This window comes from Erythrolamprus reginae, chromosome 2 (genome assembly GCF_031021105.1).
Source record: "Erythrolamprus reginae isolate rEryReg1 chromosome 2, rEryReg1.hap1, whole genome shotgun sequence".
Classification (NCBI taxonomy): domain Eukaryota; kingdom Metazoa; phylum Chordata; class Lepidosauria; order Squamata; family Dipsadidae; genus Erythrolamprus; species Erythrolamprus reginae.
Window position 1 is genome coordinate 316875340 of NC_091951.1, and position 26848 is coordinate 316902187.

General features: G+C 43.6%; 2 protein-coding genes across 2 annotated transcripts in view; one reads left to right on the forward strand and one right to left on the reverse strand.

Moving 5' to 3' along the window:
• DMGDH (dimethylglycine dehydrogenase) overlaps nucleotides 1–425 on the reverse strand; it is a 44654-nt gene extending 44229 nt beyond the window's left edge. Inside the window, exon 1 of the mRNA XM_070743224.1 lies at nucleotides 235–425. Within this exon, the coding sequence (XP_070599325.1) occupies nucleotides 235–341 (107 nt within the window). The 5' untranslated portion in view covers nucleotides 342–425. The remainder of the gene's footprint in view (nucleotides 1–234) is intronic.
• A 1308-nt stretch (nucleotides 426–1733) lies between these two features.
• LOC139162633 (betaine--homocysteine S-methyltransferase 1-like) lies at nucleotides 1734–25296 on the forward strand. The gene is made up of 8 exons (XM_070743225.1): nucleotides 1734–2003; nucleotides 9689–9821; nucleotides 14617–14735; nucleotides 17025–17216; nucleotides 19119–19266; nucleotides 19968–20150; nucleotides 21818–22046; nucleotides 24123–25296. Exons 1-8 carry the CDS (start codon nucleotides 1968–1970, stop codon nucleotides 24301–24303), a joined length of 1221 nt encoding a protein of 406 aa, XP_070599326.1. The 5' UTR covers nucleotides 1734–1967; the 3' UTR covers nucleotides 24304–25296.
• Nucleotides 25297–26848: the final 1552 nt, after the last annotated feature.

Consider the following 26848-nt stretch of genomic DNA (forward strand, 5'->3'; position numbering starts at 1 on the left):
TTCATGTGTCTATCAATACTGTAACATTTACGTTATTTTAATGTGCTAGAATATCTAGGAATGTGGAATTTAAGATATGTGTATTACCTCACTCTAGGTATCTGCGGAAACCTACATTACAACACCCATGCAGAGGCCGCCAAAACGGCATTTGTACACCACCCTCACTCTTGGGCTGTGAAAAATTGGTGTAAAAATACCCCGCCAACAAGGGAGAGCTGAGGCCGGACTCACCACCTGTCAGTGGTCGGGCTGCAAGCAAAACCTCGAGCAGCTACGAGAAAGGCGGGCTGTTTAGCTCGCCGTTTTACTGACAACCATCTCCGCGTTCCCCGCAGCATAACTTTCCCCCTCGAAGACGCTAGTAAGAGCGGCGGATGGCAACGGGCACAAAGATCTTCTTTTCAAACCAAGCGCTTTTGAGTAAACTTCGAGTTCCCTCAGTTGGCAGCCTAAGCTGAAGGGGATGGGAACCGCCCGTCGCAGGCGAGGGGCGGAATCCGCCTCCTCAGCGACCCTCCTGGGAGGGAGGAGACAGTCCCCGAACGGCCTAGTCCCGCCACGCTTCTAGGGCTCCGTCCAAGTGGTTGCAATGGGAAACGGGGGGGGGGGGGGGATGGGGCTTTCTCGGGGGCAACTTTTTTCATTTTTCATTTTATTTTTCTCCACTCTTTCACATACAAATCAACGCGTATATACCTTCCAGTATTACAAGCAACCTACACAATTACACGTTCTTTTTATCCGTTGTTCAAAAGTTCCTATCTTATTCCAAACGCAACGGTAATCTTGGGATCGTCTGATATTTACTCCGAGCATACACGGCCGGATTTAACCATTGAGAACCCGGTGCGTAAGTTACTGGCTGGATTTAAAAAAAAATCATTTTAGTTTTCCATGAAAGTTTATAGAGAGAAAAGATTGCAGCCAAACGAGACGGACTAAATCTCCGGTCTTTTTTTTTTTACTGGTGTAAAAGTTAGTGTGCGTTCAAAGTGACAGTAAAATTATTCTAAGTCTACTCATAGGCGCACTGTTTTTTTATCCCTGTAATAGTACATGCGGGCTGCTTTAAACAGAGCACGGAGAAACATAAGAGTTCTAGCGGTATCTCCACCAAAGCGTACACACATGCACACACGTGTCTATATATTTGTAATGTGGAAATCACAGCACGTTACATCCCGGTTTCTCGGTGGAAGAAAAGCCTTAATAAACCTTTCCCCCCATCTGGCATCGTCCAAGTTGTGAGCACGATTCCACAAGGCCGGGGGCGAAGGGGATGGTAGTTGCGAACGATGGGAGCTGTAGTCAATGCGTTCCAATATATATATGTGGAAAAAGGCTTTTTTTTCCACCAAGAAACGGGGATGTAACGTGTTATGATGCACGTTACATCCCCGTTTGTGAGCAGCCTGTCCTAAATCTAATATCTATCTATCTATCTATCTATCTATCTATCTATCTATCTATCTATCTATCTATCTATCTATCTATCTATCTATCTATCTATCTATCTATCTATCCGGAGAGGGGCGGCATGCAAATCTAAATAATAATAATAATAATAATAATAATAATAATAATAATAATAATAATAATAATAATACAGTATATTAAATTTAGGACAGGCTGCTCCAAAACGGCCCTTCCATTTTTTGCTTGTTTCTTACTATACACACAAGCGATATTTTATTCAGTTGTGCGAGAGGGGCGCCTCGCAGTCGAGGCGCGGGTGATCTTGGCGGCGGGAGATCGCAAAGGGGGAGTACAGTAGTGCCGAGACCGTAACGAACCTTTGAGGCCTCCCCTAACCCGCCCCGGCCTCGGAATCCGCCCCCCTCAGCCTCCGGGCCTATAAAACGCGAGGTCGGCGGGGGTGTTGCTTACTCTGCTTTGTTTTAAGGGAGAGTTTGTGTCCCGGCGGCGGACGAGGAGAAGCGCGGGTCCCGCAGGAATTCTTCGTCATGGCACCTATTGGAGGGAACTCGAAAGCAAAGAAGGTAAAAAAGAACCAAAGGGACCGTTTGGGACGCATTTTCTCTTATTCTGTTTTGCAAGGAACGAACGAAAGCCAAGGAAAGTTCCTCTCTTGGTTAAGCTAGGTTGCGTATTAATAAACACAAAATATTAATTCATTTCCCGCGAGGCTCTTGCAGACTTCTAGGAATTGGAAGAATAGAAGCAGTGGCGAGGAATAGTTTATTTTTATTTTTATTTTTATTATTTTATTTTTTCACAAACTTTGCATCCACACATATACCAGAATACTCTGCATCCATACACATGCCATAATATCAAAACATTACATTTCAATACCTTTATTCAACATGCCATAAACGAATAACCTAAATTTGCACCTTTCATACTTTTATCTCCCGTCTGTTTTCCTTCTGTATTTCATATTATCCCCTCCCTCTATCTTCTTACTCCCTCTTTACTACTTCCCTCCTGCCTCCTGGAGGAATGGCTTCGACTGGTTAGTAGAGGAACATACTAACCACGAATTGAGATAAATGAATGCCAACTATCTTTTCTCTCTCACTTGGCTCTTTTACTGCAAGTTGCACTGCTACGGTGAGATCTGTATTAAAACAACGGGGTACACAAACCTTGTTCCAATACTCTTTGTTCTGATCATTTTTTAAAATTTTGTGATGCATGTGACGTTTTCTTGTATAATTTTATAGAAGTTAATGTGGGCTGTTTTGATTGATGGCAATAGTTGCCCAATTGTATTTCTTGTACAGTATTTGGGGAAAAAGATATACACACTTTCCATGGTTTTAATTTATGCACCCACAGATTTATGACATAGTGGTCCCATTCTGGGACCATCAGGATTCCGGATAAAGCTGGTTCAGTCAAGACTGACAGCTGAGTCACAATTTCCATATGCTAAAATACATATTGGTAAATGCAAGAATTGGAATTTTTGTCTTTAGAAAGGAGATGCATTGCTGACTGCTTTAAAATCACACAACATGTAAATAAAAATTAATATTTTTTCTATTATGAGTAGAACTTACAAAAAAAGTTACATTTATATATATTTATTTATTCAATTTCTGTGCCACCCAACCCCCTAGGGACTCTAGGTGGCTAAAGGACAGATAAAAGGTAGATTACTCTTTGTAAAGTGATAAATTTAAATGAAAGTCACAGAAAACAGATAGTACAAAAGAAAACATTTTTCTAAGACTAGTGGGAATCATCAGTAAAATTTATATACGGTAAGTTGAAAGTTAATAAAACCAGAGGATTAACAATTTGTGTTAGTTAAAAGAGATTCCTCATGAAAACTCTTCTTGATTCACAGGTTTTCCACCTGATTCTTACTTCCTTCATCAGAATAATTAATTTCATCTTATATAATTGAAATTATTTGGTCACTTTTTGATTAATGTATTTCCATGGTGTTAGGGTGAGATCCAATTCATACTGTTTTCATTTGAGAAAGAGTTTTATGAGTTTGATCTGATCTAGCAATCCTCTGGAAAAAGAAGCTAAAAGGTTATGTCTAGGAGGAAAGAAATATTCAAGAACAGTTGAATCCGATAGTAAACAGCAAATTTCTGCAGCTATGAAAAGTAACAGGACAGCTGTCTTACCTTATAAGCATGATACAGAGCTATGATGGCAAACCTATTGCCTGTATGCCACAGAGGGCATGTAGAACCATATCTGAGGGCATGCGAGGCGCTGCCCTATGTCAGCTCTAGTGTGCATGTGTGGGCTGGCCAGCTGATTTTCAGCTTTCCAGAAGACGGGGGAGGTCATTTTCCCCATCCCCAGGATTCAGGAAAGCGTCTGGAGTTTGGATGGTGAAAAACAGACTAACTGGAAGTTCCTGAAGCTTGGCAAAAGTGAAAATGACCTACAACCCCCCCGCCCTCCAGATGGGGGGAAATAAGCTGGAATCCGTTTTTCACCATCCACAGGCTACAGAGGCCTCAGTGAGGGACAATGCAGGGGATTGGGCATGCATGCGTGGAGGAGCATTGCATTATGGGTGTGGCCACGCACACACAATAGCACGCATACACATCCTTTTGGCACCCAAGCAAAAAAAGGTTTGTCATCGCTGAGAGTTGGCCTTCACCGGGCCCATCGGCCAAGCAATGCCTACTGGCGGGACCATGAGGAAGAGCCTTCTCTGTTGTGGCCTCGGTCCTCTGGAACCAACTCCCCCCAGAGATTCTTACCACTCCCACTCTCCTCGCCTTCTGAAAGGCGTTGAAAACACACTCATACCAGCAGCCTGGGGCTGTTGAGCGATAGTTCTTCACTCTTGCCAGCAGTATGAATGTGTGATGACTGTATGCCGTTTATATTTTCATTTTTAATATTAGATTTGTTTCGCTATAACATTGTTTTTATCATTGTTGTGAGCCACCCTAAGTCTTCGGAGAGGGGCGGCATACAAATCTAAAAAATTATTATTATTATTATTATTATTATTATAATAATATTGGGTTTTAAATTTTACATGTTTTTATTCTATTACAGTGATCCCTCGAGTTTCGCGATCTCGATTATTGCGAAACGCTATATCGCGAGTTTTCAACCCGGAAGTAAACTCCACCATCTGCGCATGCGTGCCCTTCCACGCATGCATGCGTAGATGGTGGAGTTTCCCCGCCGGGCAGAGGCTTCCCTGGGTCTTCCCCCTCTTGCCCCGGTAAGATAGCGGCGGCGCGAGCAACGGCGTGGGCGGGCGGGCGGCACGCGCGCGGGAAACCCCACCTCCGCCTCCCAGCTGGGAAGCGGAGCCGACAACAGCGTGGGCGGGCGGGCGACTCGCGCGAGCCTGGGGACACCCTTGCTCTGCTTCCCAGCGCGCGCGCGTTGCTGGGGAAAGCGCGCGCGCTTGGGGACACCTCACCTCCGCCTCCCAGCTGGGAAGCGGAGCCGGCAACAGCGTGGGTGGGCGGGCGACTCGCGCGAGCCTGGGGACGCCCTTGCTCTGCTTCCCAGCGCGCGCGCGTTGCTGGGGAAAGCGCGCGCGCTTGGGGACACCTCACCTCCGCCTCCCAGCTGGGAAGCGGAGCCGGCAACAGCGTGGGTGGGCGGGCGACTCGCGCGAGCCTGGGGACACCCTTGCTCTGCTTCCCAGCGCGCGCGCGTTGCTGGGGAAAGCGCGCGCGCTTGGGGACACCTCACCTCCGCCTCCCAGCTGGGAAGCGGAGCCGGCAACAGCGTGGGTGGGCGGGCGACTCGCGCGAGCCTGGGGACACCCTTGCTCTGCTTCCCAGCGCGCGCGCGTTGCTGGGGAAAGCGCGCGCGCTTGGGGACACCTCACCTCCGCCTCCCAGCTGGGAAGCGGAGCCGGCAACAGCGTGGGTGGGCGGGCGACTCGCGCGAGCCTGGGGACACCCTTGCTCTGCTTCCCAGCGCGCGCGCGTTGCTGGGGAAAGCGCGCGCGCTTGGGGACACCTCACCTCCGCCTCCCAGCTGGGAAGCGGAGCCGGCAACAGCGTGGGTGGGCGGGCGACTCGCGCGAGCCTGGGGACACCCTTGCTCTGCTTCCCAGCGCGCGCGCGTTGCTGGGGAAAGCGCGCGCGCTTGGGGACACCGCACCTCCGCCTCCCAGCTGGGAAGCGGAGCCGGCAACAGCGTGGGTGGGCGGGCGACTCGCGCGAGCCTGGGGACACCCTTGCTCTGCTTCCCAGCGCGCGCGCGTTGCTGGGGAAAGCGCGCGCGCTTGGGGAAACCTCACCTCCGCCTCCCAGCTGGGAAGCGGAGCCGGCAACAGCGTGGGTGGGCGGGCGGCGGCACGCGAGCCTGGGGACACCCTAGCTCTGCGCGCGTTGCTGGGGAAAGCCCGTGCGCGCGGGAAACCTCACCTCCGCCTCCCAGCTGGGAAGCGGAGCCGGCAACAGCGTGGGCGGGCGGGCAGCGGCGCGCGAGCCTGGGGACACCCTAGCTCTGCGCGCGTTGCTGGGGAAAGCCCGTGCGCGCGGGAAACCTCACCTCCGCCTCCCAGCTGGGAAGCGGAGCCGGCAACAGCGTGGGCGGGCGGGCAGCGGCGCGCGAGCCTGGGGACACCCTAGCTCTGCGCGCGTTGCTGGGGAAAGCCCGTGCGCGCGGGAAACCTCACCTCCGCCTCCCAGCTGGGAAGCGGAGCCGGCAACAGCGTGGGCGGGCGGGCAGCGGCGCGCGAGCCTGGGGACACCCTAGCTCTGCGCGCGTTGCTGGGGAAAGCCCGTGCGCGCGGGAAACCTCACCTCCGCCTCCCAGCTGGGAAGCGGAGCCGGCAACAGCGTGGGCGGGCGGGCAGCGCGCGCGAGCCTGGGCGCGAGCAACGGGGTGGGCGGGCGAAGGGCGGGCGGCAGTGGAAGCAAAAACACCATCTGCGCACGCGCAGATGGTGTTTTTACTTCCGCACCGCTACTTCGCTAAAAATCGATCATCGCGTGGGTTCCTGGAACGGAACCCTCGCGATGATCGAGGGTTCACTGTATTGGGGTATTTTTAATTTTATAATTTTTATTGTTGTAAGTCATCCTGAGTCCGCTAGGAGAAGGTCAGGGTATAAATAAATAAAATAAATAAACAAACAAACAAATAAATAAATACATTCTCTAAATATTCTGGAATTGTATATTGCCTTTCATATATTAGTTATTATATGAATTAGTTTGTTTATACAGAAAATGTATACAGTGGTACCCCTCTACCTAAGAACGCCTTTACTTAAGAACTTTTCTAGATAAGAACCGGGTGTTCAAAATTTTTTTGCCTCTTCTCAAGAACCATTTTCTACTTAAGAAACTGAGCCCGGAAAATTTTCCCAGGAAATTTGAGAACGGCACGAAGGCCCAGCCAGTTTCCTGCCATTCCCCCTTTAATTCTGGCCATCTCGGGCTGCCAGAGGAGCCTTTCGGTGGCGCTTACGGAGGCTTTGGCAGTCCAGAGCGAATAAAGCATTTTCCTTTCTCTGGGCACTTGGAGAGGGAATAAACCTTTGCCAGCACCCAGAGAAAAGAAATCTCCATTTGCTCTGGGCAGCCGAGAGCGAAGGGAGCATTTTCCTTTCTCTGGGCAGTGGCAGAGGGAATAAACCACTTCACTGTGTCGACTCCCTTGCGCTGCCTCCCATACACCCAGCGGGAGGTTGCCTCCCGGAGCGTCTGGGCATGGAAAGGCAAAAGGGGGCGCTTCGCCAAACCAAGGAGTCACCACAGTGAAGGAAAGGCGTGGCTACAAAGCGAGCGAGCGAGAGGAGAGGGGAGTCCTTCAGCATTGGAAGGAAGAGGAAGCAGGTAGCAGCAGCAGCAGCAGCAGAAGCCGCCTTTCAGTCAAAGGAGCGGGAGGTTCCCCCCTCTTGCCCGCCTGGGTTTCTCTCTCTGGCGCAGTGTATGGGAGGCAGCCTCACGCCGAGTGTATGGGAGGCGTGTGCTCCTCCTCGACCGCCTCAGAGTCCCTCTTTTTTTTTAAGCCTTAAAGTTTTGGATTTTGTTAATTCCCCTCCCTCACCTTCTTCCTTGGACAGCGACTGTCTTCCTCCTCCTCCCACCCAAATTCTGAGCTTTTATTTCTTTCCTAATGGGTTTGCAAGCATTATTTGCTTTTACATTGATTCCTATGGGAAAAATTGCTTCTACTTACAAACTTCTCTACTTAAGAACCTGGTCACGGAACAAATTAAGTTCTTAAGTAGAGGTACCACTGTACTATGTTTGATAATATAGGTAGTCTTCGATTTATGATTACAAAAATAATCCTGGAGATATGACAGATCAATAATAACCATTCAGACGGACCATTCCAAGCTATATATAATCCTGTTTCAAAGTTAAGACCCAATAACCCAATAACCACCCAATAATTTGCCCTTACATAGAATTCTTAAATTTGGAGAGCCACTGCAGTATGCCCACCTATCTGTTTCTCCCCCTCCAATGTACTGGATCCCTAAAGCATTGGGTCTGCTCCCCTCTCCCCACTGGATTCCAAACAGTCCTCTTTCACCCTCAAAATTCAATGCTTACCTATGGAAGATGTGCAAAATTCAAAATTCAGGAAGCTGGGAAGGAGCAGGCCATATAGTGTGACATCTGAACTGATACTGGAGAAAGTAATTTCATTGTCAGCAGAGTCATGTCAAGATACAAAATTTAGGGTATTCTATCCAGCAAGAGAAGGAAATGTTTGTGTTTTGTGGAGTAACTTAGCAAGCAGATTCTTTCTTTCAAGGCTCCTTGCTTTGAAAGGTCTATCATAGTAATAGCGCATATATTTTGGTGCCCACGTGCCCACACCCATTCCCTCCCCCCACACATGCGGTTTGTCCATTGTGCTGTTTTTTTGCACTCTGGAGTCTTCAGGAAAACTTCCTGAAGTCCCGAAGTGCAAAAAACAGCACAACAGGCAAATCAGAAATCTGTTTTCCAAATTTCCGGTTTGCCCATTGGGCTGTTTTTTGCACTCCGGGGATTCAAGAAGCTCTGGAAGGTGAAACTGCCTTCCCCAAGGCCAAAATTCAGCTGGCTAGCATGTGCATGAAGCTGACATAGTGCCCTTCGATATGGTTTCACGTGCCACATATGGCACACATCCATAGATTCGTTATTTATTTATTTTTATTTTATTTATTTATTAGATTTGTATGCCGCCCCTCTCCGAAGACTCGGGGCAGCTCACAACAGCAATAAAAACAATATAGCAGTGGAACAAATCTAATATTAAAAACATATAAAACCCTATCATTATTTAAAAAACCAAACAGCACATTCATGCCAAACATAAAACAAAATATAAAAAAGCCTGGGGGAAAGGTGTCTTAACATCCCCATGCCTGGCGGTATAAGTGAGTCTTGAGTAGTTTACGAAAGACAGGAAGGGTGGGGGCAGTTCTAATATACGGGGAGAGTTGGTTCCAGAGGGCTGGGGCCGCCACAGAGAAGGCTCTTCCCCTGGGGCCCGCCAAACGACATTGTTTAGTCGACGGGACCTGGAGAAGGCCAACTCTGTGGGACCTTATGGTAGCGGGCGGTTCCGGAGGTACTCTGGTCCAATGCCATGTAGGGCTTTAAAGGTCATGACCAACACTTTGAATTGTGTCCAGAAACTGATTGGCAGCCAATGCAAGCCACGGAGTGTTGAAGAAACGTGGGCGAATCTTGGAAGCCCCACGATGGCTCTCGCGGCTGCGTTTTGCATGATCTGAAGTTTCTGAACACTTTTCAAAGGTAGCCCCATATAGAGAGCGTTGCAGTAATCGACCCTCGAGGTGATGAGGACATGAGCGACTGTGAGCAATGACTCCCTGTCCAAATAGGCCCGCAAACGCCCTGCTCGCCACAGCCGAAGGATGATGTTCCAATGTCAGCTGTGGATCGAGGAGGACGCCCAAGTTGCAAACCCTCTCTGAGGGGGTCAGTAGTTCCCCCCCCAGGGTAATGGACGGACAGATGGAATTGTCCTTGGGAGGCAAGACCCACAGCCACTCCGTGTTGTCTGGGTTGAGTTTGAATTTGTTGACACCCATCCAGGCCCCAACAGCCTCCAGGCACCGGCACATCACTTCCACTGCTTCGTTGACTGGACATGGAGTCTACAATAACTTATCACGGGTCTACAATAACTTCAAATAGTTGTTAAGTGATGGCTACCTGTATTTCAGTGCTACCACCAGGTTCACATTCTTTTTGAAGTTTACAAGGATGCATTATTGTCATTTCAGGGTATTTTAGAACGGCTAGATGCTGGAGAAATTGTGATTGGTGATGGAGGATTTGTCATTGCTCTTGAAAAGAGAGGTTATGTAAAAGCTGGACCTTGGACTCCTGAAGCTACAGTGGAAAACCCTGAAGCAGGTAATGAATATTTATGTATTCATCAAATCAAATTTGAGGGGTTGCCACAAAGAAGATGAGCTCAAATTATTCTCCAAAGTACCAGAGAACAGGAGAAGAAATAATGGTTGGAAAACTGATCAAAGAGAGAAGCAACCTGGAATTAAGGAGAAACTTCTAACAGTAAAGACATTTAAACAGTTGAATAATTTGCCTCCAGAAATTGTGGGCAGTCCATCACTGGAGGTTTTTAAGACTTGTCTGAGATTGTATAGGTTCTCCTGCTTGAGTTGAATTTTTATTGGCCAAGTGTGATTGGACAAAGGAATTTGTCTTTGGTGCTTATACTCTCAGGGTACATAAAATAAAAGATATATTTGTCAAGAATCATAAGGTACAACACTTAAGGAATGTCATAGTGTATAAATAAGCAATCCGGAAACAATCAATACTAAAATAAATCATAAGAATACAAGCAACAAGTTACAATCATATAGTCATAAGTGGGAGGAGATGAGTGATAAGGTTTAGGTTTAGGTTTATTGGATTTATATGCCGCCCCTCTCCGCAAACTCGGGGCGGCTCACAACAATAATAAAAAACAGTACAGTACACAATACCAAATCCAATGCCCACCCATCCAGTTCCAATTTAAATTAATAATCTCATAAAAAACAGTATACAGTATATAAAAAACAGGCACACAGTCAATCAATCAACAAAACAACATGGGCAAGGGGGAGGTGTTTTAGTTCCCCCATGCCTGACGGCAAAGGTGGGTCTTAAGGAGTTTACGAAAGGCAGGGAGGGTGGGGGCAATCCTAATCTCAGGGGGGAGCTGGTTCCAGAGGGTCGGGGCCCCCACAGAGAAGGCTCTTCCCCTGGGTCCCGCCAGACAACATTGTTTAGTCGACGGGACCCGGAGAAGGCCAACTCTGTGGGACCTAACCGGTCGCTGGGATTCGTGCGGCAGGAGGCGGTCCCGAAGATATTCTGGTCCGGTGCCATGAAGGGCTTTATAGGTCATAACCAACACTTTGAATTGTGACCGGAAACTGATCGGCAGCCAATGCAGACTGCGGAGTGTTGGAGTGATATGGGCATACTTGGAGAAGCCCATAATTGCTCTCGCAGCTGCATTCTGCACGATCTGAAGTTTCCGAACACTTTTCAAAGGTAGCCCCATGTAGAGAGCGTTACAGTAGTCGAGCCTCGAGGTGATGAGGGCATGAGTGACTGTGAGCAATGACTCCCGGTCCAAATAGGGCCGCAACTGGCGCACCAGGCGAACCTGGGCAAACGTCCCCCTCGCCACAGCTGAAAGGTGTTTTTCTAATGTGAGCTGTGGATCGAGGAGGACGCCCAAGTTGCGGACCCTCTCTGAGGGGGTCAATAATTCCCCCCCCAGGGTAATGGACTGACAGATAGAATTGTCCTTGGGAGGCAAAACCCACAGCCACTCCGTCTTGTCTGGGTTGAGTTTGAGTTTGTTGACACCCATCCAGGCCCCAACAGCCTCCAGGCACCGGCACATCACTTCCACTGCTTCGTTGACTTGACATGGGGTGGGGATGTACAACTGGGTATCATCGGCATATTGATGATACCTCACCCCATGCCCTTGGATGATCTCCATAATTGTATGCCGCCCCGAGTTTTCGGAGAGGGGCGGCATACAAATCCAAATAATAATAATAAATAATAATAAATAAAATAAATAAATAATAAATCTCACCCAGCGGTTTCATGTAGATATTAAATAGCAGGGGGGAGAGGACCGACCCCTGAGGCACCCCACAAGGGAGAAACCTCGGGGTCGACCTCTGACCCCCCACTAACACCAACTGCGACCGACCGGAGAGGTAGGAGGAGAACCACTGAAGAACAGTGCCTCCCACTCCAAACCCCTCCTGCCGGCGCAGAAGGATACCATGGTCGATGGTATCGAAAGCCGCTGAGAGGTCAAGGAGCACCAGGACAGAGGACAAGCCCCTGTCCCGGGCCCGCCAGAGATCATCCATCAACGCGACCAAAGCAGTTTCCGTGCTGTAGCCGGGCCTGAATCCAGACTGCTGAGGACCTAGATAATCGGCTTCATCCAAGGACCGCTGGAGTTGAAGTGCCACCACCTTCTCGACAACCTTCCCCATGAAGGGAAGGTTGGAGACTGGACGGTAGTTATTAAGCATGGCTGGGTCCAGGGAAGGCTTCTTGAGGAGGGGGCGCACAACCGCCTCCTTATAAAGTGGCGGAAAGGACCCCCTCCCCAAGGAGGCGTTGACAATCTCCTGGACCCAGCTCCGTGTCACCCCTCGACTGGCCGAAACCAGCCGAGAGGGACACGGATCCAGTAAACAGGTGGCGGAACTCACAGCTCCAATGGCCTTGTCCACTTCATCAGGTGTCACCAAGTCAAACTCCTCCCAGACAGATGGACAAAGACGTTTAGCCCCAGTCACCTCGACTGACTCATTGTCAGTCGACTCTGTTTCACAATTGGAGTCGAGGTCCGCTCGGATCCGGGCGATTTTATCAGCGAAAAACGTGTTAAAATCCTCGGCACTACTCTGCAAGGGCTCCCCAACAATTAGAAGACTAATAGTAATATAAATGCAGCTTTAGCAAATAGTTTGACAGTGGTGTGGGAATTATTTGTTTAGCGGAGTGATGGAGTTCAGAGGAAAAATTGTTCTTGTGACTTTTCTTGCCCATTTTTTCCCAAACATGGCAGCATTTTTGCCTTTCCCTAGTCCCAGGAGCTCTCTCAGGCTTCCAAGACCCTCTGCACACCCCATTTTGATGAAAAATGGGCTCATTATTCACAAAAATGGGATGCAGGGGCGGGGCTTCAGGAGGCCAAAAATGGCTGTATTCGGTGTATGAGATGCACTGACTTTTCCACTCTCTTTTAGGGGGGGGGGGGAGATGCGTGCTATACTCTGAAAAATACTGTAAATTCCAGGCTCAATTGTGGTAATACGTTAAGGACTATCTGTATTATTAAGGCTTCTAATTTTATTTGCTAAAAAATTAACCATATTCAGCTTAACTTCTTTCAGTTATTCAATTTAATTAATTAGGTAGACACTGCCACATTCTGTGTGTACTACTGAAAATAGTTCTATTTATATTTCTTGTTCTTATGTATTTTGTGATTATGATTAAACAAAAAAATGGCTTTACTGTTAAATGTGCAGTCTTCCAAATGTTTATGTTTTTCCAATTTCAGAAATACATTATTTGAAGCTTCAATAAATCAAAAGGAAAATTTAATTACGGTTATCTATGCCACAAATAGCAAACAGAGAGAGGCGGTATACAAATCTAATAAACAAACAAACAAAATGAATATTATAAGAAATTATATACTCAAATCATAAAATTAGAAGGAAAAAATACAGTGATCCCTCGTTTATGGCTGGTGTTACGTTCCAGGACCACCCACGATAAATGAAAAACCGTGAAGTAGGAACGCTATACAGGTAGTTCCCAACTTACGACGGGGATCCGTTCCCACGGCCCGTCGTAAGTCGAGTTTGGTGTAAGTCGGAATATTCCAATTTACATGAATATTCCGACTTACATGAATATTGCGACTTACATGGCGGCGGCAGCTTCTTCAAGGAACCAACAGCTGGTCCTTCTTGGTGTTGCGTTGCTGCAGCCTCCATTCGGGTGAGGGGATCTCAGTGGTGGGCAGCCTCGGAGGCTACAGCAACGCAGCCGAGAAGGACCGGCTGTTGGTTCCTTGAAGCCGGTCCTTCTCAGCACTGCATTGCTGTAGCCTCCGAAGCTGCCCACCGCGGAGATCCCCTCACCTGAACGGAGGCAGTGGCGGCAGCCTCGGAGGCTGTAGCAACACAGCGCCAAAAAGGACCAGCTGTTGGTCCCTTGAAGCCACCGCCACCTCTGTTTGGGCGAGGGGATCTCCGCAGGATCTCCAAAGCCGCCACCCCCCACGGAGATCCCTTCGCCCGAATGGAGGCGGTGACGGCAGCGGTGGCTTCGAAGCTGTCCCTGGGTCGTCGTAACGACGAAACGTCATACGTCGGGGATGACGTAACCCGGGGACTACCTGTATTTTATATAACATAGAAAAACCTTCTGCACATGTACAGATCATCTGTGATGGTAGGAGGATGGAGCCTCCTGCTATCTGTTGCCTGAACTGGGGCAAACCAGTAACAACCCAGCACTGGTTTCATGGACACTGCCAACTGCATTGCTGGTGCCACCCTGCTAGTTATCATGCAGCTGATTGGCGCACCAGCAAACCTTTGTAAACTGCAATAATTTTTAAGGTGTTAATCTAGCCCTTTCTCTTCTATCGGCATGATTTCATGGAGCTTTTGTAGAAGTTTTTAATTAAATATTATATTTTAACCTTGTGCACACAGAGGTTTTTCAAATTAATATAAATCGCGTTACTGTTTTGTTAAGCCGGGAAAAGAAAGTTAGAAACATTGTTTGCCCAAATCTATATCTGTGAGGTGAGTCTAGCGTTCCTCCTAATTTAAATGTGGTGTTTATCTGTGTGGAGTTACATGTGGAATAATTTAATAATAATTCATCGGGTACCATTACAAGCTATGATGTGCAGGATTTCTGCGAGCTGAAATAATAATTTTTCTAAACAAGGCAATTATGACTTTTTAAATTTAGTAACAAAATAATGTTGAGTCATTTAAAAATATTGAAACAAGATACTTCAGACACAAAACATGACATAGAATCATAGAGCTTGTTTGTTAAAAGATATTGCTGGTACAGTGCTAACAGTATGATTAACTCTTGACTTTGCTTTAATATTTTGTAGTTCGTCAGCTTCATCGAGAATTCCTCAGGGCTGGAGCAAATGTTTTACAGACATTTAGCTTTTATGCCAGTGATGATAAATTGGAGAACAGAGGAAACTATGCTGCTGACAAATTTTCTGTAAGTAGTTACAACCACTTTTTATTAATAATTTTGACAAGTAAGCAAAGTTTGAAAATATTTAAATTTAAATTAAATAAAGAGTATTTAATCTTGATACTTTTGTGTTGCTATAATGTTAGCAAAAGTATTCAAGTAGTCCTGGACTTAGAACCACAATTGGAAGCAGAGCTTTCAACTCTAAGCAATGCAGTTGTTAAATGAACCATACCCAATTTTACAACCTTTTTATCATTGTCATTCAGTGAGCCACTGTGATCATTAAGCAAACTACACAGTTGTTAAATGAATCTGGCTTCCCCTACTGACTGTACTTGTTGGAAGCCCCCTTATGAAGGCAACAAGTGGCAATCAAATGACTACAGGACACTATAAATGCACGCTGGTTGCCAGGCACTCAAATTGGGTTCACACCACAGTGGGATTTTAAGTGCAAAGTACAAAAAATGGCAATCAGAAACTTTTTTAACCACACTTGATTACAAATGATTGTTAAATGGTTGTACATCAAGGACTACTTGTATCTTTATTGTTAAATTAATATTTAACAACACAAACACTTAATGTTAAACAATAATTAGTAGCCTAGATTTTTTTTTACATTTTCACAATTTCAGCAATGCTTTAACATTAACGATTAAAGTTTCTTAAAAGAACAAATACACTGCTCAAAAAAATAAAGGGAACATTTAAACAACACAATATAACTCCAAGTAAATCAAACTTCTGTGAAATCAAACTGTCCACTTAGGAAGCAACACTGATTGACAATCAATTCCACATGCTGTTGTGCACATTCAACTTCGTACAGAACAAAGTATTCAATGAGAATATTTCATTCATTCAGATCTAGAATGTGTTATTGGAGTGTTCCCTTTATTTTTTTTTGAGCAGTATAATTGGCACAACATTTCCTTTATAATGAGGTGAGTCTAGATAAAATGTTTAATTCTTCTATACTTATTTTATAGAGTGTAACTCTACCAAACACGCAGCAAGAACTTCAAACATTCTTGCCTCAAAATCATTTAGATACCATATTCTAAACATGTATTTATATAATACCTAGTATGCATTTTTCAACATGTACATATTGTTTACTTACTTATATTTATATGGCCACCTATATCAAACAAGTGATTCTGGGCAGCTAACAATAATTAAAAATGCAAAAAAACCCCAAATAAATATATGTTTGCCTATGAGACAAAAAAAAATCATTACCAAAAAAACTACTTCATTGGCTCCAACTAACATTCCAAAACCCATGATTGAAAGAAGGGTTGCCTTTCTGTTCTTTGGAATAGAGTTGCTCCATCCTTGAGGTTGCTATTCCCGTTGGTAACTGTTGTACAATCTGCAGTGCAATAGAATAGAACAACAGAGTTGGAAGGGAGCTTTGAGGTCTTCTGGTCCAACCATCTGCTCAGGCAGGGAACTATACCATTTCAGATGAATATTTGTCCAATCTCATCTTAAAAACTTACAGTTTTGGAGCATTCACAAGTTCTGGAAGCAACGTGTTCCATTGATTAATTGTTCTAACTGTCAAGAAATATCTTCTTGGTTCTGTGTTGCTTCTGTCCTTGATTAGTTTCCATCCATAGCTTCTTGTGCTGCCCCCCCAAGTGCTTTGGAAAATAACTTGACTCTTCTTTGTGGCAACCCAAGATATTGGAATATTGCCCCAGTCCTTCTTTTCATTAAATTAAGGTAAAGGTTCCCCCGCATATGCGTTTTAGTTATGTATGGCTTTAGGAGCAGTGCTCATCCCTGTTTCTAACCGAAGAGCCAGCACTGTCTGAAGATGTCCCCATGGTTATATGCAGCAGTGGGCTACTAGCCGGAACACTAAATTGGGCTTGCTACCGCGGCTCGTAAGTGCTTGTGGGACCAGCGTGTTTTTGCTGCTGCACTGGTAGCAGCAGGCGCAGCAACCCCCACCTGAACTGTATACTATACTGTATATGACTTTTTTTCCTTACAATATTACAGGGTATTAAATATTGTATTATTTAATACCCTGTTTTGAAGAGGCCTGAAGACTTGGCTCTTTACTCAGAACTTTGAAAGGATAACTGAAGCCTTCTTTTAATCTAGGTTGTTTTTTGTGTGTTTCCACCAGGTTTGTAATTCTGCCATCTACTCTTTTTGGGTTTCTTGTTTATAATGCCTTGTTTTCGTGTTTTTCAATCACTTGTAAACCACTACTAGTCCCTGGGAGTTGGACAGCATGCATATTTAAATAATGATAATAAAAATAGCACTTCAATCTTTTCATATCATTAGGGCCAGAAAATAAATGAAGCTGCTTGTGACATTGCAAAAGAAGTTGCTCAAGAAGGCGATGCTTTGGTGGCTGGAGGTGTCAGTCAAACACCATCATACTTAAGCAGCAAGAGCAAAACTGATGTCAAAGCAATCTTTCGAAAGCAGTTGCAAGTTTTTGTCAAAAAAGAGGTGGATTTCTTGATTGCAGAGGTAAATAAATTCACTGACAAATGATAAGTATTGTTTATCTGGAGACAAAGACTTTGTTGCTTTATAATGGAAATAATCAATGCTTTGGAGCATCAGAATCTATTACTATCTTCATTTTATTTGTACTTTTAATGACATAAGGACAGACAAGGTAAATGGGATTGCAGTGAGGAAGAGACTTGGCAAAGCTTTTGTGCACAAGAAAGCTTTACTTTGTGCAAAGTCTCTTTACATCTCCGAGTTGTATTGCCTTGGACGGGAAATGAACACTCGGACACCAAGCTGGGTAAAATGGGTCACTTTATTAAATATTAACAGAAAGACCTGCAGGGGTCGCTAAATGGGGCGGAGTTTCCTGAACACAGCATACTTGGGCAACTCAAATGGGCGTTACTCCATGCTTGGTCAGGGTGAGGCATGCCCCGCCTACTCCCGACCCGAAAGCCACGCCCAGCATGTGGGAGGGCTCGCCTTGCATGACCCGGAACCGGAAATGACGTAGGTGAGCCCCAAGGGCACCCCCTTCACACCTCTCTGTCCGTGGAGGAAGCTTGAGTTGTGCAATGGGGGTGCCAATCATCTTACAAAAGATGCCCAAAGGAGAACACACAGTTGCTACTGATACCCTTTCCGCCCTGTTTCTGCCATATAGTGACCAAGAATATAAACATCCAATTGTTGAATCAGAACCTATTTACATACAGATGCACCCCGTAACCACAAATCCTTACCCTCGTCCAGGATGGAGTAGGCGAAAAACAATCCGTAGCAAATGCCATAAGACTGCAAAAATTCCTACTCGGGCCCAAACCAGGCGACCTATAAAAACATCCTGGATTGAGCGGAGGGTGGGTGGGTGTCCGTTTTGTGGCGAGCTCGGGGCCAAGAGAAGCCGGGGGGGGGGGCAAGCAAGCCCTGATAAAGGGCACACGCCCTGCCCCTCGGCTTTCCCAGAATGCCCGAGCGGCCACTGATTCCTCTGGGGCGTTCCCGCGCTATCGCATGGTAACCAAGGCCTCAAACTAAAGCATTGAATTGAAATGGTTAGAAAGTTCTCACATTGAATTAAGAAAAATCACCACTAGTTCTAAGATTTAAAGTAAGTTACTGTATAGTTAAAGATACTTTTGGTGATATGGGTGGGAATGGAACAACTTGCCACAGCCAACTTGCACCACAACCAAATCACTGCAAGACAACTTGTTGTGGGACAATTTAACAATTCTATTTATTTAAAATGAATACGAAGTATTTTAATTTTTGCCATTCACATTTCATTCTGTTCCTTCTTTTGTATCCTTTCTTTAATTATTCTATTCCACCATTTCTTTCATATTAGTGCAACTTTTGTCCTGTAGCAAGTTGGCTGTGGTGAGCTGGTTGTGCCGGTTGGTCATGGCAACATGGGGAGCTGGCTGTGGTAAATTGTCATAGACAGTTCAGGTAGCCCTTGACTTACAACTATTAAGTGACCGTTTGAAGTTATACCACCGCTGAAAAGTGACTTATGACAGTTTTTACACTTACAACTATTGCAGCATCCCAATGGTCATGTGATCACTTTTTGCGCCTTTCTAGCAAAAAAAAGGCAATGGGGAAGCCAGGTTCACTTTACAAACTTTGTTAGTGTTACAAACTTTAACGGCTGCAATGATTCTTTTAACACTTGTGGCAAGAAATGCTTTGTAACATGCTGCAAACTGACTTAAAAACTGTTTCGCAAAGCAATGGAAATTTTGGGCTCAGTTGTGATCATAAGTCAAGGACTACTTGTAAATATCTGGAGCTATTCTTTAAAAACAACTTGGCTTCTTATTTTTATATTGACATATTGCATTTTTTTTCAATTAATTTTTTTCCCCTCAACTTGTTTTCTAAATCCTTTTTGTAAATCGTTGCTAGTATTTTGAACATGTTGAAGAAGCCACATGGGCAGTTGAAACTTTAAAAGAATCTGGGTTGCCAGTTGCAGTTACTCTGTGCATTGGCCCAGAAGGAGACATGGATGGTGTACCACCAGGAGAATGTGCTGTTCGACTAGTTAATGCTGGTAAGATGTTACTTTCATTATGAATTTTAATTCAAGCTTCAATACTGACAATTTCTTGGATGTATCCAGTATTGGATTCCTTACAGGTACGGGCCACTCTGCACCCCAGTAGAAAAACCAGCAATGTGTATGCAGTTCTGGGCGACCTATGGGCAGGTGTGCGCATCCCAGCGAGATTTTGCTTCTGTGCATGCGCAGAAGCAAAAAATCTCCAAAATCTTGCACATGTGCACATGCTCTTGTGAGATTTTGCTTCCTGGGCATGCGCAGAAGCAAAATCTCACCAGGACCCGCCGCCCACCCGCTGGTCACCAGGAGTTGCATGCGAATTGCACCGGTAGTGGATGTGAATAGGAACCTCCACCTGGATATATCCATATAATTTTATTGGCGGTAATATAGAAGCAATTTGCTGTTGCCTTCTGGGATACTTTTCCCAATTTCCAAGGTAGCCTATATTCTGATATTACTATCCAAAAATTAAAAGAGTTAAGGAAAAACATTGTGCTTCTTTTTGTCAATTTCTTTTTGCCTTTTTAGTGTTTTTCATCATCACAAAAAATATAGTTTCTCACTGATTTTACTCATGCAACTTTAAAATGCAGTTTTACAAAAGATTACAAGAGGTGAATGCTAGGTATTATGTTTAAAAATCTTGATCCTGAAAAGTATTATAGAAAATGTTGTTTTGTGTTTCTTAGGGGCTTCAATTGTTGGAATAAACTGCCACTTTGATCCAGCTACTTGTCTTAGAACTATAAAACTCATGAAGGAAGGTCTGGCAGCTGCAAAACTAAAAGCACACCTGATGTCACAGCCACTTGCTTTTCATACCCCCGATTGTGGGAAGCAGGGTTTCATTGATCTACCAGAGTTTCCTTTTGGTAAGATTTCATTGCTCTTTTTTGTGGTTATCAAGGTAGGAGAAAAATAGTGCAAAAACATTAAAATTACATTTATGCTGGGATTAAAACTGCACACATAATTTTAGAGAAGATGTGTGTATGGTTGGTCCAAAATGAAATCTCCAGTCTTGCTTAAAGTGCAGTAACTTAAACCAAAATAAAATATTTTTTGAAGAGTAACCTAAGGTACAAGGGTTTATAATTTAGATTAGATTGTGATGATTCTTCACAGATACTTTAACGAGAACTGGCACAGGTACATTAAAATATGTTTGGATGGTAGTTTTGGATGTTTGACTGGTAGTATGGGAAAATGAAGGAGTTTACATTATTTGAATTTCCCAAGGATGGAAACTAGTTGAATTAGCTTTTCCACAACTCTTCCAGTTAAAATATACAGTGGTACCACTACTTAAGAACGCCTCTACTTAAGAACTTTTCTAGATAAGAACTGGGTATTCAAGATTTTTTTACCTCTATTTAAGAACCATTTTATACTTAAGAACCCGAACTCAGAAAAAATTCCCAGGAAATTTGAGAGCGGCACGAAGGTGGGGCCAGTTTCCTGCCATTCCCCCTTTAATCCTGGCCATCTGGGCTGCCAGAGGAGCCTTTTGGTGGCACTTAAGGAGGCTTTGGCAGTCCAGAGCGAACAAAGCATTTTCTTTTCTTTGGGCGCTTGGACAGGGAATAAACCTCTGCCAGTGCCCAGAGAAAAGAAACACTCCCTTCGCTCTGGGCAGCTGAGGAGTCATCACAGCAAAGGAAAGGCGCTGGCTACAAAGCGAGTGAACGAGAGGAGAGGGGAGCCCTTCAGCATGAGAAGGAAGAGGCAGCAGATAGCAGCAGCAGCAGCCAGTGTATGGGAGGCAGCCATGTACCATGTGTATTGGAGGTGCGTGCTCCTCCTCGCCGCCTCAGAGTCCCTCTTTTTTTTTTTAAGCCTTAAAGTTTTGGATTTTTTAGATTCCCCTCACTTTACCTTTTGCCTCCTCTTCCTCCTACCCAAATTCCGAGCTTTTATTTCTTTCCTAATGGGTTTGCACGCATTATTTGCTTTTACATTGATTCCTATGGGAAAGAAATTATTCATTTCATTTATTCGATTTGTATGCCGCCCCTCTCCGGAGACTTGGAGTGGATTGCTTTTACTTAAGAACATTTCTACTTAAGAACCTGGTCACGGAACAAATTAAGTTCTTAAGTAGAGGTGCCACTGTGTTTTGCATTTTGCCTGGCAATGTTGGGTCTGTATTTAATAACTATAGGGATTGATGAAAAGAGTACAGAAATGCTGTTAAATTGGTGAAGGTGGTGGGGACCCAGCAGCATCAAACTTAGAGGAATCAAAAGTGAGTGGAATAGAATGTTAGTTTGTATATATAGAAGGTGACTCCTCCAAGCGATTTTAAGTAATTTTAAGATTACTTCAATCTTGTGGCAGGAGACCATTCCCAAAGTTGGAGCCCCTCATGAGAATGTCTGAAATTTTTTTAGAAGCTAAAGTAGAATAAATGCATAATTACCTAGCTTGGATCACGGAGGTTAAAGGAAACATCTTGAGGATAATGCTAAAGTATTTTTGGCTTTGTGTATAATATTAACTGAATATTACAATTCATATTTAAAAATTCATATCATTACAGCTTTGGAGCCAAGAATTTTAACCCGATGGGATATTCACAAATATGCAAGAGAAGCTTACAATTTAGGGATCAGATATATTGGAGGATGCTGTGGATTTGAACCATATCATATCAGAGCAATTGCTGAGGAGCTGGCCCCAGAAAAGGGTTTTTTACCCCGTGCATCTGAAAAACATGGTAGCTGGGGGAGTGATTTGAGTATGCACACTAAACCCTGGGTTAGAGCAAGGTAAGTGTACTTTTAATTTTGATAGTAAAATAATCGATTTAAAATATACACCTCAACTTACAACAATTGGGACCAGAAATTCTGTTGCTAAATGATGTGGATTTTTGCAGCTCAGATATTGAAAGCTCAATAGAACCAGAACATACCTTATCTCTCTGCTGCCATCCAATTAGTTCCAATTTTACTATATGTGCTGCCAAAGCAAGCACAATCCATCCAAATAGTAAGGGGCGTGCATAAGCACTCCAGCGTGCCCACCGTCACTGTCCTAATGTTCCCTCTTTTCAGTACCCATATTATGTATAACAATGTTATATCTATGTATATTACCAATATGTACCTGACAAACAAACAAACAAAATAAAATTGATAAGCTGAATGTTTTCATATCATTTGTTCCAGCCACTTCTCCTATTCTAGAACCCATCATTAAGAGATGCTTCCCAGAAAACTATTCCAGCCTCTCTTTAAACGCTTCTAGCAAAAGAGAGCCCGGTATTTCACGATCTAGTCTGTTCTGTTATTGAATCATCTAGAGTTCTTGGGGAGTTGGGCAGCATATAATTATGATATTTTTTACTGTTGGAAAATTATTTAGATGTCCAATTACAATATGATTCCTTATAATTTAAACTATTGTTTTTGCCTCTGTACCCACACTGAACAGGTTTGGACCATTTATCTTTATGATGGCCTTTCAAAGACAGCTAAGATGTTTTTGCATAGTCTTTTTTATCCAAGCTAAACAAGCCTCCAACAGTTTCTGTTCTATTTACTTTTTGGGTGCTTTCTTCTGTATATGTTCTCATAAGATGTAATTCACATAGTTAAACAGAGTCCATATTTTGGTTTATTCTCTGTTAGGATCTTATGGGAAACTTCATCTGTATATTACATTCCTATGATAAGCTAAACGGATCACAATAAAAATAGAGATTGGCATGATACTGCCATGTACAGTACTGCCAAGCAATACATTATTTTCTAAATGATCACAGATTGTTTAATAATGTATTATGGCATAAATAATAGTTATTTACGCTCTCTCTTCCCCTCTTCTTTCTTTAAAGCTATGGCATTAAAATCATCCTCCTGATTTCTCACAGATCTGAAAAATGGTTCCAGGATGATATTCTCAAATTCCTTGACATCTTTTGGATGTAACTGTACTGGTCCTGGAGACTTAGAAACCCATTTATAGTAGCCAGATGCTGCCTAACTTTTGATTATCTCCATGGGATAATTGATCTGCTTAGGTCAACAGTTCCCCTTGAAGCAAAATAGGAGTTGAGAAACTTTATTTTTCTTCATCTTGTCACCTCTTAAGATTTTCGGCCAAAACGTGGCCTCCAGGAAGGACGTCTTCGTGACATCAAAGCTCCGCCCATGGAATTCCCTATTGGGATTCCCCACCTCCTTTCCAGCCTCCAGATCGGCCAAAAACGACGACGCTGATCGCAAAAACGGCGCCGCGCCGCCCGGCTGTAACCTTCTGAAACAGCCGGGCGCTTCTAGGCGGCCTCCGGAACCCGAACCCGAACCCAAACTTTTGCCGAACTTCCGGGTTCAGGTTCGGGAGAACGCCGAGAAGCCCCCCTGCTGTTTAAGAATGTGACAGGCAGGCGGCGGCGCTTCTTGGCGGCCACCCGAACCCGAAAAGTTCAGGTTCGGGAGAATGCCGAGAAGCCCCCCGTCTGTTTTAAAAGGTGACAGCTGGGCGCCGGCGCCCAGCAGAGCACCATTTTGCAATCTGCGGTGGGTTCGTAAGGCGAAAAAAGTTCGTAAGAAGAGGCAAAAATTTTCTGAACCCCAGGTTCGTATCTCAAAGTGTTCGTATCACAAAGGGTTCGTATCATGAGGTACCACTGTATTTGGAACTCCTCCTAGGATATTATGCTCATGCTTGCCTCTTCATACAATCTAGAGCTCACTGTGAAACCACAATCCACAAAGCTTTTTCCAGTGTTTCTTGATTTTTATAATTACTGTTGATTGTCTTGACAAAATAGATTAGAAATATGCCATTTTTCCCCATTTCCTTATAACCACTAATTGTCTTTCTTTGTTTGTATTTAGGGCTAGAAAAGAGTACTGGGAGAATATGTTACCTGCTTCAGGTCGGCCATATTGTCCCTCACTGTCAAAGCCAGATGATTGGGAAGTGACCAAGGGCGAGCTGATACAGCAGAAAGAAGCAACAACTGACCAACAGCTGAAAGAGCTTTTCAAGAAACAAACATTCAAATCCAAAAATTAGCAGCAGTTTTATAGTGATAAAAATTACAATCATTATACAGGCAAATGCAATTTCATAGACCTCAGACATTATCTGCTTTTTCCCCACATAGTTATACAGGCAGAAAAGATTTCTCATCTTTGATCCTATTGAAATAATTGTATTAAATACCTTAGGACTGTCCAATTGAAAGAAAGCAGATTGGACACACTGTAGCTAAGCTAGTAAAGTGTTTTTTTAAATAACTATGCTGGCTTGCTGTAATTGGAAACTGTATAAGGCCAAATGGTGATTATCTTTCCTTTGGTTCCAGTGTTCTAGTTTTGAGGTTTCCATAGAAGCATAACACTGTTCTGCAGATTCCCAATTATTCAGACATACCCCTCCAGTACTCAGTTTTGGCCACTTCTGCCAGGGGTTCCATAGATGAGTCATGCTTGTGGAACCTGTGAAAATTCCATTATGTAAAAGGGTTATTTCTTCAACAGCAATTGCTTTCTCCAGATTTGTGCTTTTAAGTCACATTGCATTCAAGTTACATTTCCTTCTCAAAGCCGGGATTTAAGATTGTAGGCAAAGTATGAGTGCATTTTAGGTTAGATACCATTTAGCTTCAGCTGGGTTGCTAATGTAATTTTTTTGGGGGGGAGTGGGCTTTTATATGGAGCAAGGTTTAGCAAAATACTAAGGTACTAAACAAACAAAAAAAACCAGGTGTGTTTTTAGTCTCTGATGTTTTCAGTCAGCTATATTAAATATATGTTGCCCATTCAGGAAGCCACATAAGAAAACCTATTCCTACCGTATTGATTTTTAAAACTTGTTTGCTTTATATTTAAGTGGAGCCATATTAAACTTTGGTGCTGTTTTCTCGTTTGGGCAGACGATTCCTATACTGTATTTTGAGGCAGATGTACAAACACTATTCTTGATTTAGATGTTCTCAAAATTATGTGTTTATGGTTTAAGCAATTCATTCTTCTGACATGGACAAATAAAATCAATAAAACAAAACTTATTGCCAGTTGTACTCCTTCCTTATTAGCTTCTCTGGGCAAAAATAATGTTTAGATTTGATTAAAATAAAATGTATACTTGTTAGTACATACTCTGGTTAACTATTTTGCTAAGGCTGTTATTGTGTAACTCAATTGTAATACAACACTGCAGAGAATGCTGTAATTCCTAGCAATGGGAAAGTTCTTTGAACTAAACTGTGATATAATTATAACAATATGTGCTTGAGATGATCTTGTTTATTCATTGCATCATGTATATTTTGCAGTTTTCCTGTATGACAAAGACACTCAGGTTTGAGTGGTGTGTCTGGCAAATAAGAATAAAGAATTGTCAGTAAAGAAATGGAACAGCTCCAGAAATAAATAAGATTGTTTATTACTGATGTATTTCTAATAGTTCTTCTGAACTACTAAGTTCCGATTTGACATATCTATCTTATTGTTTGGTAATGATCTACGGTATCTCTTTTTTAATTAGTACAAGGCTAATAAACTAGTACAAAGTATGAAAATACTTCCCTATTTTATATAAAACTAATAATATAGTATAGATCTGGGCATTTTATGGCCCACGGGTCACATTCAGCCCTTGTCTGGCCTGTGGCATAGGCGGCAACAGCAATGGATGGGGGACAGCTCTCCAAAACAATTAGTTTCTCATGAGGTCTCTTGGAAAAATTAATGATATAAAGTATCAAACTTGCCATATTTGGGTATCTTAAATATGTGTCTAAAGACTTGGATGTAAAATTTATTACATGATATATGCAATTTTAAAAAAAGATAAATTATTATATAAACAGTTAATATGCCAAATAGCTATAAGAGGGGAGAAAACCCCTCCAAATTAGAGCAGTATCTTTATTAGACTAAAAGTTAATTTTTTATATTTGTGGAAACTTATTTAAGAAACTTATTAGAGGAAGAGATTGAACTCGAAGAAACCTATTTTGTAACACTACAGTGGCACCTCTACCTAAGAACACCTACTTACGAACTTTTCTAGATAAAAACAGGGTATTCAAGATTTTTTTGCCTCTTCTCAAGAACCATTTTCCACTTACAAACCGGAGCCTCCGAAACTAACCAGAAAAGGCAGGGAGAAGCCTCCGTGGGGCCTCTAGGAATCTCCTGGGAGGAAACGGGGCCTCCACCCTCTCTGTAGTTTCCTCAATCGCACACATTATTTGCTTTTACATTGATTCCTATGGGAAAAATTGCTTCTTACAAACTTCTACTTAAGAACCTGGTCACAAAATGAATTAGGTTCGTAAGTAGAGGTACCACTGTACTAATATGAATTGCACCTTTTAATAAAATGTTTAATCAACCCTAAAATCATTCAATTAAAAGAAATCTGCATATGTCAATAAAAAAGAAGCAGAAAAAAAGCCCAGATGATAGAATGAGATGAAATGCATACATGTACACATGTAAGGAAATAATACAGACATGCATATTATATTACTATAACAAGTTATGCTACATCAAGAACTCAAATTTACAGGACTGTTATGTTGTAGTACTGGATGCAAATTGCTTCTAGT

Bases quoted from the DNA above. Each gene is read 5' to 3' on its own strand.
- LOC139162633 (XM_070743225.1), top strand. From the start codon at position 1,968: ATGGCACCTATTGGAGGGAACTCGAAAGCAAAGAAG. The intron at 9,822-14,616 runs GTAATGAATATT...AATATTTTGTAG, and splicing joins AGTGGAAAACCCTGAAGCAG to TTCGTCAGCTTCATCGAGAA. The intron at 19,267-19,967 runs GTAAGATGTTAC...TGTGTTTCTTAG, and splicing joins TGTTCGACTAGTTAATGCTG to GGGCTTCAATTGTTGGAATA.